Consider the following 13,229-nt stretch of genomic DNA (forward strand, 5'->3'; position numbering starts at 1 on the left):
TTGAAGCAATATCAAACAGGTGCCCTATTGTCATATGTGGGTGACTGGGTGCATAAGGATCCTGGGCGATATGTCTTGACATCGAGTCTTCTTACGTAAGTTGTCCCCCTTCGTTAATTTATTGTTTATGGATAGGATAAAATCTGAGGATGAGCATTGTAAAAGCCCAATTATCTTAAATATGGTCAAAATGTGGAGAATAATGCGGTAGGGAGAGGGAAGTTCACTGTTCACCCCTTTAGTTGGAGCCTCAGGATTTAAGATGGGGTCAATGGACTCTTGCTTTAAGACATGGGAAGTCAAGGGAGTCTCCTGTTTGGGAGATTTATTTGAGGGAGAGGTCCTGATGTCTTTTGACCAATTAAGTCACAAATATGGGCTACCAAGGAAGGACCTCTTTCGTTATTTCCAGATTAGGGACTACATATGGAGAAAGACCATACTCTTGGCTCAGCCCGATATGTCTGATATAGAGAGAAGAGTGGTCTGGTGTGCAGGCACTCTCTCAGTCAGTACTCTGTACCATTTACAGAGAAAGGCACCCTGGAGGATACAGAAAGACTCAATGGAGTCTGGAATCAGGAACTAGGAGAAGAAATTTTGTTTGAAATGTGTGAGGACTTATGGGAGAATGTGAAGAAAATTTTGATATGCAATAAATCGCAAGCTATGCAATTGAAGACTCTTCACAGGGCCCTTATGGCCCCAGAACGGTGAGCAAAGTTCAAGAAAGAAACGTCTCCAGGATGTCCTAAACGTAAAATTAGCACAGGCACCCTTATACATTGTTTGTGGTCATGTTGCAGGATCTGTGAATATTGGCGTGTCATATTTAGTGAGTTGGAGGGGATTCTGGGAATCGAGGTTAAGGCGGATCCGGTATTCCTTCTTCTGGGATTGCCGGCTTTGCCCTGCTTGGTTGACCATGAGTAGAGACTATTTAACATTCTCTCACACTGTGCACGGAAGAACATTCTAATGAACTGGATCTCAGAAAAAACCCCAGGGCTCATGGGCTGACGTACATTGGTGATGGAGCACATTCCCCAAGATTCTCTCACTAATGTGGTACACCAGAAAACAGAACCATTCTAAAAGACGTGGCGGCCCTTTTAAAATTACATCGATATGGATTTGTCGGCAAGACTGACCAGGGCCTTTTATATAGTCGTGGGGGTCGGATTTGGTGGTCCAGGGGCTCTGGGTGGAGGAAGCTTGATAAATACAGCTTTTACAACTGACGTGCCCGTGAATGGGAGCCTCGGTGGGAGCACAGTGAGTGGTGGAATTGAATTGAATTGAATTGAATTGAATTGAATTTAGTTTAGTCTAGTTTAATTTTAAGTTAATTTGAATTAAGTTAAGCTAATTTAAGATGATTTTATTTAAACCGACTCATTCTAAGTTGGATTGGGTTGGTATAGTTCAATCTGGGTCAACCTAATTTAATTCACTAAGCACAGTTGCTTATTGACTCTCAATATGGAGAGATTGTTTTGTATTTTTTTTCTTTTCTTGTGATAGTTTTGGTGTATTCTATAGAATAGTAGGTAGTTTCCTGTTAACGTTTTTGTAATATACAATTGTTATACTGTTTTCTTTTTTATACTTTTAATAATTTTTTAAAAGAATAAAAACTTCTAATAAAAAGAAATATTAAAAAAATGATTTGGGAGTAATTTTGACTATGATGGCATAGGTATCAGCAAAACAACAGAATGTTTTGTATCTCTCCTGAATTTTCTTTCCATTGGGGTCAGTTCAAAACCCTTTAAAAATGTATTCTTCACCAACATTGCAGCAAAGCATTGGAAAGAGAGTGTGAGAACAATTCAGACTTGGACAGAAGTCCAGATGTTAGTGCATCCATTAAAAGTCATCTTACCCTGCTGAAAAATACCATGTTTATTGTTCATTTCTCAAAGTAAACAGTTTTACAACAATGAATTGTACTAGACTAAGTGGATCCTGTTTTCATTTGAAATTATGGCATTAAATCAGTCTTATTTTCATCAACCCGTTGTACGATAAAGAGTATTGATGCTTCATTTATTACAAGAAATTAAGGATTAACTGCAAATGGGACCCACCTGATAGCCAGGTTGGGAGCGTGGCCTACACTCTCAAAGAACAGCCTATTGGGTTTCTACGAAGGTTTTTGCAGCCTTCCAAATTTGAGGAGGCTGGGGAGCAAGGGTACACTTCTATATTCCTAGGATTTCAACACCCTCCCTCCGCCCAGAGAATCAGCTATCCCTGCTGTAGCTTGCAGCTTGAAGGACCAGCTCATGGCTGTAGCTGTGCCCAAGTGGTCTAAATGGCCACCATTGCCAGGTTGTTCAAGATAGTTCCTGTTAAACTCCTTTAACTTTGGCAGGAAGAGTAGAAAACAATCTCCAAAATACACATGATCACAAGTCCATACATTTTATGGGGGTTATTACGTTAATTATAGGAAGGCATGAGGTAGACTTTGTATCTGGAAACCCAAAGGCGTAAGAACACATTTAATCTAATCTTCTGCAAACAACCTCTCTCCATACATATACTTGAGTTGTTCAACGTTGTAAGTTAAGTTATTGCTGGGTTACTTGACATGAAATACAATCTGTTTATACATATCATTTAAATAGCTGTAAATAGAACATATGTCCTCCAAACAGATCTGCATTATAGCCCAGCCAACTGTGAGACATTGTTGGCTTCATATTTGGTAGTTACAGTGCAAGGAGTACACATTTTGCATTTGGAACTATAAATCTGAATATATGTTAAAATGAATGTTGTAACTCTTTTGACGAACCTAATAATCCACAAAGTTGAATGCATATCATGAGATGTTGAACAAGTAATTACCTCAAGCAGGTGAGAAACCTGAGCAGCTCTGTCATGCACATAATTCATTCTCCTACTCTTAAGTTTCAAAAGTTGCAATATTACAGTGAAACAGGGTTTAGGGTCCAGTAGAGTTTTGGCTAGAGAACCAGCATGTAGATTAAGGTTCACGGGTTCGATATCTGTTCCAGTTGAGGGACACTCAGGACCTGCCACCTTGCCCTACATGACATTTGGCCGTGGTTCAGCAAATAATCACTGAGGACCTTCCTTTGAGCTGAGAACTAAGAAAGTGCCAATGACAGGGAATGGCCATTGGGAATGGGCCAAAGTGAATTGCTCTTGATGGCAAAATAGTCTACTATGCTATAACCCATTTTATGATTCTATGTGCTGCCATCTGTATCCATTGAGTTTTTCTTTTCAACAGTTCTGCCTCACTTTAAATCTGAGTTGACCTGAAGATTTGTCCTTTATCACATCCATCATTTTAACAACAAAAGGTTTTGTCCTTTCAGATGTCAGGATCACCATAGAGCTCTAATGAAAGGCCAATCTTGAAATGTGAACTTGCTCCTTCACTTTCCAGGCATTGTGCCTGACTTGCTGAATGTTTGCACAATTTTCTAGATATGCAGCGTGATATTCTTTACAACACATCTTTGCAATCTAAAATCCCTTAAACTCTAAATTTACTTATGAAATTAAGTGAAGACTTGCAGTCTGGGATTGTCCACCATCATTTGGAAATGCATGACTGTCATAAGCCTTCATTGTCACAGTTTATACATAAGCTATTAAATTTAAAAATCCAATCAAACTGTACAAGACTTTTAAAAAAAATCACTCTGATTTGCAGAAAGCGGGCAAACAAATCATATTCATGGGGCTTTGAAGATTTTGTTGATAATATTTGAATACTTAATTTTGCCTTCCATGTTTTCATCATATTTTGACATCATGTGATAAATTTCATCTTCATCCAAAACTATGTTACAGAGTCGAAGAACAGATCGAAATTCAGGCAGTGTGAGAAATCCAGTGCTGGTAAAATCCAATTTTCTACACACCCTTTCCAGTGTTTTCCGATTACCAGCTAACTATAAGAGGGCAATTAAAAGAATAATAGAATCTTAGAAGCAGTCTGTACATTCAATTCAGTCACTATAATTGTCAATATTATCAAATCAACAAAATTAACATCTTATAAAATCAACAGTGCTCCACCATTGAAATAACTGAATATACGAATACCACATCTTTAAGGTTTAAGGTTAGACCAGATAATATCATGTCTTATTACTACAACTTGATTTTTTTTCAGATCACTAACAAGTGTAGTTTTTCCGTTGAGCTCTACACTGATGTCTTTATATTTTTATCTGAAGAACAAAATGTCTACAATAGCACAAGACTACTGCAGCCAACACTTTTTCCAAAGCTAATTTTAAGTATCCATTTGTTATACAGATCTATGCAAGCTGTAATAAGACTCTTGAAAACCAAAAAAGTTGTAGATTCAAATTATTATTTATAAATTCAATGATGATGTTATGTTGACTTGTCAGCTTTAAGTTAGGCAGCAGAAAAAGAACTACAATTTGCACCTGCATTCAGAAAATAGAAATAAAATAGCAAACTGATGTTTGTGAGTGAAGATTTCTATGCAGTACTCATCAGAATATTGCATTTCCACTTTAAGACGCAAACGCAAATTGGATACCCAAGTGCTTTGATTAGTTTTTATAACATGCTAGTCACAAACATGTCAATTGGTTCATGCATCTAAATAAATATTCTAAATTGCCTTCAACTTCACAAACTAGGGAATGTAAATGAAATCAGCATGGGAGAGGATGCTTAATTCCACTAATCTGCTCCTACAACTTTCATTATATTGTGAAGCTCATAAACATAGTGAAGTTATAAGTGTAAGTGTAAAGAATTACCCTGTACTTTTGTATTCTATGACAGAACTCATTAGGGGTTAGCCATGCACCCTGGGAGGTGGAACACCCACAGTAGGTCATATCATATTTCCATCAGTTATACACAAAGCCTAATAATTAATTCCACCGATAAATTTGCAATCCTAGATCAGATTTGAAAGTAATGAACCCGATAGGATGTGCTTCTGAATCTGGACTGTTAGTGTTCTCCACAACTTAATGATTCCGACTTCAACTCCCAAGTAGATTGCAACACAAACCCCCACTTGCATTGAATCTATTACATATATTTTGCTTGTCACAAGTTAAAGTGAAATATTAGCTACATCCTCCAGTGAACCACTTTGTGAATCTTTCTATTACCTTTCTTCGCAGTTTCTCTGTGACCATATTCAGACCTTTATGCATGGATTCTGTGTACATTGTGATCTCTGGTTGATGTTTTCGGCTTGGAGTTTTTAAATTGTTCAACCTGATTGCTCTCCTTCGATCTTCAAATGGCTGAAGGAACTCCAGATAAGAAACCCTAAATGAAATACATGCCATTGTTTCAAAGAAAATTTATCTCTCAAAACAATACACGAGTTTAAGGTATACTTTGGATTTGTAAGCTGGGCACAGTCAGGAAGGAGAGATCACATCCTGAGTGAGACACAGCCCAAGTGGGCTGAGGAGTGGCAGTTGGAGTTTAATTCAGATAAATGTAAAGTATTGCATTTTTGTAAAACAAACAGACAGCACTGACACAGTTACAGTTTTCAAACACAGAGACCGAGGGATTCAGGTACATTGTTCTTTGAAAGTTGCGTCACAGGTAGATAGGGTGATTAAGAAGGCATTTAACATGCTTGCATTCATTGCTCAGGGGAATTGGTTTAGCTCGGATTGGTTGAATTGTTGGTTTACGGAGCAGTGTGATGCCAATAGTGGGGTTCAATTCCCAACACTGGTTTGAGGTTACCATGAAGAAGTCTCCTTCTCAACCTCTTCCCTCCCCTGAGGTCTGATGGCCATCAGGTTAAATCACCACCAGTCGCTTCTCTCTAATGAGAGAGCAGCCCCTATATTTGGGTAAGACTATGGTAACACAACAACAACATTCATTGCTTACACAATTGAGTACAGGAGTTAGGACGTCATGCTGAGGTTTTGCAGGACGTTGGTGTAGCCATTCTTGGAATACTGTGTACAGTTCTGGTCATCCTGCTATAGGAAGGATACTATTAAATTGGAGAGGGCTCAGAGAAGATTTACTAGCATGTTGCCTATACTGAGAATGAACTGCCAGAGGTGGTGGTAGATGCAGATACAGTTACAACATTTAAAAGGTATTTGGATAGGAATATGAATGGGAAAAGGGATCTGAACCAAATACAGGCAAGTGGGACTAGTTTAGCTTGGGAACTTGGTCAGCATGAACGAGTTGGACTGAAGAGTGCTGTATGACTCTATGATCATAGTACTGTGGTACAGAGAACCGGGGGGAGAATAGAGAAATGTAGTTGGAATCAGGGCTAGTATAGTCAAAGGAATAGACACTGTTCTCTATGGCCAGGAACAAGCTTTGCCTGAAAGGTGCCTGATTTGAGGAAATCTCACCTGGGCTGCAAAAGAACTTGGAGTTGGAGGGGAAAGATCCAGGTTTCTCGATTCATATAGGTATCACCAATATAGGTAGAAAGAAGAAAGAGATTCGACTAAAGGAATACAGCAAAGGGCTAAATTAGAAATTAGTACCAAAAAGGTAATAATCTCTGGACTGGTACAGGATCAAAAAGATTAACGAGATAAATACACGGCTCAAAGGTTGGTATAGAAGAAACAGGTTTGAAGTCATTATACATTGGCACCAGTACTGGGAAAGAGCCAATTGTTCTGGTGGGACAGCCTCTACCTGGAACACGTTGGGCCAGCTGTCTGGGCAAATTGTATAAATAGGGCTTTATATTAAAGAGTGAGTGTGCGAGGGTGAGTGTGTGTGCGTGTTTTGCATGGAAAATGATTAAAAAGGTTAAACAGGGTGGGCTCAGCAGAAGGTATTAAAGTCTCCAGAACAAGTAACAGGACAAAGAGTATGGAAAGGGTTAGGAATCTAACTTCAGGCACAGAAGATAAAATGACAATAATGAGAAGGGGACAGTCAATGAACGAGTTGGACTGAAGAGTGCTGTATGACTCTATGATCATAGTGGAGAAAGTGAGGTCTGCAGATGCTGGAGATCAGAGCTGGAAATGTGTTGCTGGAAAAGCGCAGCAGGTCAGGCAGCATCCAGGGAACAGGAGAATCGACGTTTCGGGCATAAGCCCTTCTTCAGGAATGAGGAAAGTTTGTCCAGCAGGCTAAGATAAAAGGTAGGGAGGAGGGACTTGGGGTAGGGGCGTCAGAAATGTGATAGGTGGAAAGAGGTCAAGGTGAGGGTGATAGGTCAGACTGGGATGGGGGCGGAGAGGTCGGGAAGAAGATTGCAGGTTAGGAAGGCGGTGCTGAATTCGATGGATTTGACTGCGGTGCTGAATTCGATGGATTTGACTGAGACAGGGTGGGGGGAGGGGAAATGAGGAAACTGGTGAAATCCGAGTTCATCCCTTGTGGTTGGAGGGTTCCTAGGCGGAAGATGAGGCGTTCTTCCTCCAACCGTCGTTTTGTTGTGGTCTGACGATGGAGGAGTCCAAAGACCTGCATATCCTTGGTGGAGTGGGAGGGGGAATTGAAATGTTGAGCTACAGGGTGGTTGGGTTGGTTGGTCCGGGTGTCCCAGAGGTGTTCTCTGAAACGCTCCGCAAGTAGCCGGCCTGTCTCCCCAATATAGAGGAGGCCACATCGGGTGCAGAGGATGCAATAGATGATGTGTGTGGAGGTGCAGGTGAATCTGTGGCGGATATGGAAGTTTCCTTTGGGGCCTTGGAGGGAGGTGAGGGGGGAAGTGTGGGCGCAAGTCTTGCACCTCCTGCGGTTGCAGGGGAAGGTGCCGGGAGTGGAGGTTGGGTTGGTGGGGGGTGTGGATCTGACGAGGGAGTCACGGAGGGAGTGGTCTTTACGGAATGCTGATAGGGGATCATATCTATGATCATAGTACTGTGGTACAGAGAACCAATCAAGAGGGGGGAGACTGAGAGTGTTATACGTAAATGCATGCAATACACGAAACAAGGTAAATAAGCTTGATTGAAATTGGTGGGTATAACGTTGTAGGTATCATGGAGACATGGCTGCACATAGATCCTATTGAAAGGAAAGGCGGATGAGCAGAGGGGGAAGGGATGTCTTGTTAGTAAGAAATAAAATAAATCCATGGCATGAAGTGATATAGATTTGGAAGATTTAGAATCTGTGTGGGGAAAGTTGAGGAATTGCAAAGGAATAAAGACCCTGATGGGAGTTATGTGCAGGCCTGCTAGTAATAGTCAGGATGTCAGGAAGAAAACAGATTAGGAGATAGAGAAAGCATGCAAGAAAGACACTAGTACAATAATTTTGGGGTGGTGGTGGGGGGCGGGGGATTTAATGTGCAGGTGGACTGGGAAAATCAGGTTGGTAGTATATCCCAAGAAAGAGAATTTGGGGAAAATCTATGGAGATGGATTTCTGGAGCAGCTTGTGGTAGAATCTACAAAGGAACATAAATTCTGGATTTGATGATGTGTAGTGAGCCAGACATGATTAAGGAGCTGAAGGTGAAGGACCCTTTAGGGGACGGTTATGATAATATGTTAGGATTCACCCCGCAGTTGAGAGGGAGAAGCTGGGATCAGATGTAACTATCACAACTGAGTAAAGGTAACTATAAAGACATGAGAGAGGAACTGGCCAGAATTGATTGGAATGGGAGGCTAGCAGGGAAGATGGTGCAGCAGCAATGGCAGGAATTTCTGGGAGTGGTTCAGGAGGCTCAGCAAAAATTCATCCCAAGGAAGAAGAAACATACAATGGGGAGGACAAGGCAACCATGGCTGACAAGGGAAGTCAGGGACAGCATAAAAACAAAAGAAAAAGCATACAATGTGGGAAAGATTAGTGGGAAGCCTTTACAAACCAGCTGAAATAACTAAAAAAGCAATAAGGGGGGAAGAAGTTGGAATATGAGGGTGAGCTAGCTGGTATTATAAAAGAAGATTGCAAGAGAGTTTTATAGATATATAAAAGGTAAAAGAGAGGCAAAAGTGGGCATTGGATTGCTGGAAAGTGAGGCTGGAGAAGTAGTAATGGAAAACAAAGAAATGGCACAGAAACCGAATAGAAGCATCAGTCTTCAAGGTGGAAGACACCAGCAGCAAATCAGAACATCAATACAGTCAGGGAGCAGAGGTGATTGATGTGGATATCGTTTAGGTGAAGGTGCTGAGAAGCTGATTGCCTGAAGGCGGATAAATCACCTAGACCAGATGGATTACACCCCAGAGTTCTGAAGGAGATAACTGAGCAGATTGTGGAGGCATTGTGTTGATCATACAGGAATCACTGGAATTAAGGAGGGTCCCAGAAGACTGGAAAATGGCTAATGTCACAGCCCAGTTTAAGAAGGAAGGAAGGCAGAAAACAAGAAACCATAGACCAGTTGACCTGACCTCAGTCATTGGTGAGATTTTAAGAGTCCATTATTAAAGATGAGATTGCGGAGTACTTGAAAATACATGGCAAACTAGGACTGAATCTGCATAGCATCGTCAAGGGGAGGTTATGCCTGACAAATCTGTTAGAATTCTTTGACAAGGTAATGAAAGGGAAGCCAGTGGGTGTGATCTCTTTAGATTTCTAAAAGGCATTTGACAAGGCGCTGCACAGCAGACTGCTAAATAAGATAACAGCCCATGGTGTCAGGGTTAAGATACTAGCATGAGTAGAGGATTGGCTGATTGGCAGAAGACAGAGGGTGGGGATAAAGGGTGGCAGCCGGTGGTGACACTGCTGGGATTGATGGGTGAAAGTCAACTGATTAAGGCCAGCTAGAGAACAGGATGGCCTTATTCAAAGTTGGTCAATTCAGGACCTTCCTTCCTTCAGGGGAAGAGTATCAGCAGAAAGTTCCCATATCCATAAAGTCCAGCTCCATCTGAACTATATAAGATGAGCAGTGTGGGCTATTCCTGATGCAATGGTTTCTCTTCCTACTCCCACACTGTTACTTCTGCTATTCTCAGCATCTCTCCTTGATCCCCTGTTTCTTATTCACATGCTGCCTTTGATAACAGTGTTGATTTTCACATGTATGTGAATGACAATCACTTCACCAGTATCTCTCTTGATTCCTCCATCACCACTGTATTCTCACACTGCTTATCAGACATTCAGCACTGAATGAATAGTAATTTCCTCTATTTGAACATCTAGAAGTGAGAAGCCCCTGTTTTCAAACCCTCTTCCAAACTTAAACCCCTTGCTACTAATTACGTACCCATCCTTGGCTATAATCTGACTAAATAAATCTGTTGCAACCTTATGTTGACTCTGACAGGAACGTTTGACCACACATTTACACTTTCATTGAGGCAATCTATTTCCATCTCAGTAACATTGCCCTACTTCACCCCACTCCAGTATATCTGCTGCTGAAACTTTCAGTTATGCCTCATATTTTACCTCTGTCTATTTACCTTTTCTCTAGTCATTGTTTCCATAGATTCTGAAGGACTTCAGAATGTTGATCAGGAAATTCTCCTGTTCTACCACCTGCCAATAAGCATATGGCAGGATTTATAGGCTGATAATCAACCCTGGTTTGGCCACCTCATGAATGCACACTCTGTGGCCAATAAGTCCTGGCATAGGACCTGAACCTTCTAGCCTCAAGGTAGGGGCACTACCACTATGCCACCAGACTTCCCTTGATACCGTTAGACTTGACTGTTTCAATGTGTTAGAACAAAGTGAGGACTGCAGATGCTGGAAATCAGAGTCGAGAGTGTGGTGCTGGAAAAACACAGCAGGTCAGGCAGCATCGGAGAAGCAGGAGAATCGACATTTCGGGCAAAAACCTTTCATCAGGAATGAGACTTATGAGCCAAGGGGGTAGAGAGATAAATGGAAAGGGGGTGGGGCTGGGGGAAAGGTAGCTGATAGTGCGATAGCTAGATGAAGGGGGTAATAGGTCAGAGAGGAGGGTGGAATGGATAGATGGGAAGGAAGATGGAGAGGTAAGACAGGTCATGACAGGGGTTCTGAGTTGGAAGGTTGGATCTGGGATAAGGTGGGGGGAGAGGAAATAAGGAAACTGGTGAAATCCACATTAATCCTGTGTGGTTGGAAACTCCCAAGGCGGAAGATGTGGCATTCTTCCTCCAGGTGTAAGCTGGTTAGGATTTGGCGATGGAGGAGGCCCAGGACCTGCATGTCCTTGGCAGAGTGGGAGGGGGAATTAAAATATTCATTCACGGGGCAATGGGGTTGCTTTGTGTTTCTGACTGGTTTCACACATTCTACTCTCTACTATCTTGAGGTCACCCAAAATTCAGCTGTTCGTGTCTCATGTCATACCAACTAGTAACCTATAATCCGCTGTACTCACTGACTACAATGTGTTCTGATCAACAGTATCTTGATTTAAATATTCCTGTCCACAAATTGTAATCCATTCCTGGCTTTACTCGTTTTTTTCTGTAATCTCCTTCAGTCCCACAAGCTCCAAGACATCCAGACTCATCAAATTCTGACCGACTTAGCATCCCTGATTTTAATTACAGCCTCATGGGCTGACACTTCCCATTTAGATTAGATTACATTACAGTGTGGAAACAGGCCCTTCGGCCCAACAAGTCCACACCGACCCGCCGAAGCGCAACCCACCCATACCCCTACATTTACCCCTTACCTAACACTACGGGCAATTTAGCGTGGCCAATTCACCTGACCTGCACATCTTTGGACTGTGGGAGGAAACCGGAGCACCCGGAGGAAACCCTCGCAGACACGGGGAGAACGTGCAAACTCCACACAGTCAGTTGCCTGAAGCGGGAAATGAACCCGGGTCTCAGGCGCTGTGAGGCAACAGTGCTAACCACTGTGCCACCGTGCCGCCCACTAGGCCCTTGTCTCCAGAATTCTCTCCCTGCAACTCTCCACCTTACACTTTCCTTCTTTAAGACACAACTTAAAGATACACCTTTGACCTAGTTATGGACCATCTGTCCGAACCTCTCATATGGTTCAGTGTCATATTTTATTTTATAGTGTTTCTATGATATACCTGGGGATGTTCTATACATTAAAGGTACTATATAAATATAGGAAGTAGTTGCTGTTTTAATCTTTCTTTGACAAAGGAAGTAAGGTAAATTTTGTAATGCTGGCATGCCTATTTTGTTTGACCATTTTCATCATATTTCCCCTCCAGGTCAGCACATTTGAAGCATCAGACTCATGTGTGATTAAGAATGCATATCTAGAATCTTTACCCCACCAAATCGATATTTTATCCTGGGTCATAAAGTGGTTATATGTGACTTTGTGCTTGTAAACTCATATCCTACTGTTGCATGAAAAACACATTAATGCATCTGGGTTATCCCAAAATAAGTCATTATACATCCTTTATTAATCCTTATTCATCTCTGTGTCACACAGGCAGGGTAATCCATGGAGGAACTCATTTCAAAAAAGACAACTGGGCACTAACTAACCGGTTCTTCTTGTGGGTAAACCTGTTGGCGATTATCTCACAGGCCTGATCATTCAGTGCCTCGCATACATCCATAAGAACATCTTTGAACTCCTCTTTGCTAACAAAGCCCGTGTTAAATTGATCAAACTCACGAAAGTTTGTCCAGAGGTCATCTAGCAAGAGCTTAACCTATGATAAGGAAACACCATAGTAATCAATAAAAATGGAAATCAGGAATAAGATAACGAACTGGCTTGAGGTATATACATATGTACCAGAATAATCTTTAAAATATTAAGGGATATTGGATTCGACAACAGCAGTATTGTTTTTAGTAAAGAAATTATTCCTTGGTTTCTTCTTACTTTACCTTCATACATATAATCAAATGAGTTTAATGATATTACTGATAGGTTTAAACTCTTCCAATGCAGTCTGCCAACTAATGTGTCTCATTAAACTTGTAGAGAATCTTGGAGTATCTTAGTTGAAATGATAAGGATTGTAACTGGAATTCAGTTTTGATTTAAACATTGCATCTTTGTGAATTCAACTTAAGAATACTTAAACAGCTAGTCAATTTGAAGTGCTTAAGAAACAGACTGACATTCTTGCGCATTAGCTTTATTGAAGCCCACAATGTCTTCTACCAGGAACTCTTCCTGTGCCTATATTCATTTGTCACTCACTAGGCAAACTGCAAGAGGCTACAATTACATTCCGGTAGGAAATTTTATGGAAAAAGTACAGAGGAGTTTTATGATGCTGCTTAATGGAAGCATCATGTGCCTCTAGTGATAAAGGGAATTAATGTTTGAGGTAACCGTGGGAACTGGGCAATGTAATAACC

General features: G+C 41.3%; 1 protein-coding gene across 3 annotated transcripts in view; it reads right to left on the minus strand.

Moving 5' to 3' along the window:
* Nucleotides 1-1,881: 1,881 nt before the first annotated feature.
* Nucleotides 1,882-13,229, minus strand: part of LOC122561192 (EF-hand calcium-binding domain-containing protein 6-like) — a 52,977-nt gene continuing 41,629 nt past the window's right edge. For all 3 annotated transcript variants that reach the window (XM_043712726.2, XM_087998894.1, XM_043712725.2), the window contains 3 exons: nt 12,399-12,568; nt 5,148-5,310; nt 1,882-3,935 (listed from right to left, as the gene is read on the minus strand). In XM_043712726.2, coding sequence (XP_043568661.1) covers nt 3,717-3,935; nt 5,148-5,310; nt 12,399-12,568 — 552 coding nt within the window. In that variant the 3' untranslated portion in view covers nt 1,882-3,716. The remainder of the gene's footprint in view (nt 3,936-5,147; nt 5,311-12,398; nt 12,569-13,229) is intronic.

The sequence above is a fragment of the Chiloscyllium plagiosum genome, unplaced genomic scaffold, assembly GCF_037043375.1.
Source record: "Chiloscyllium plagiosum isolate Xiang-an unplaced genomic scaffold, Cpla_swu_hap1 HiC_scaffold_22, whole genome shotgun sequence".
Lineage (NCBI taxonomy): Eukaryota > Metazoa > Chordata > Chondrichthyes > Orectolobiformes > Hemiscylliidae > Chiloscyllium > Chiloscyllium plagiosum.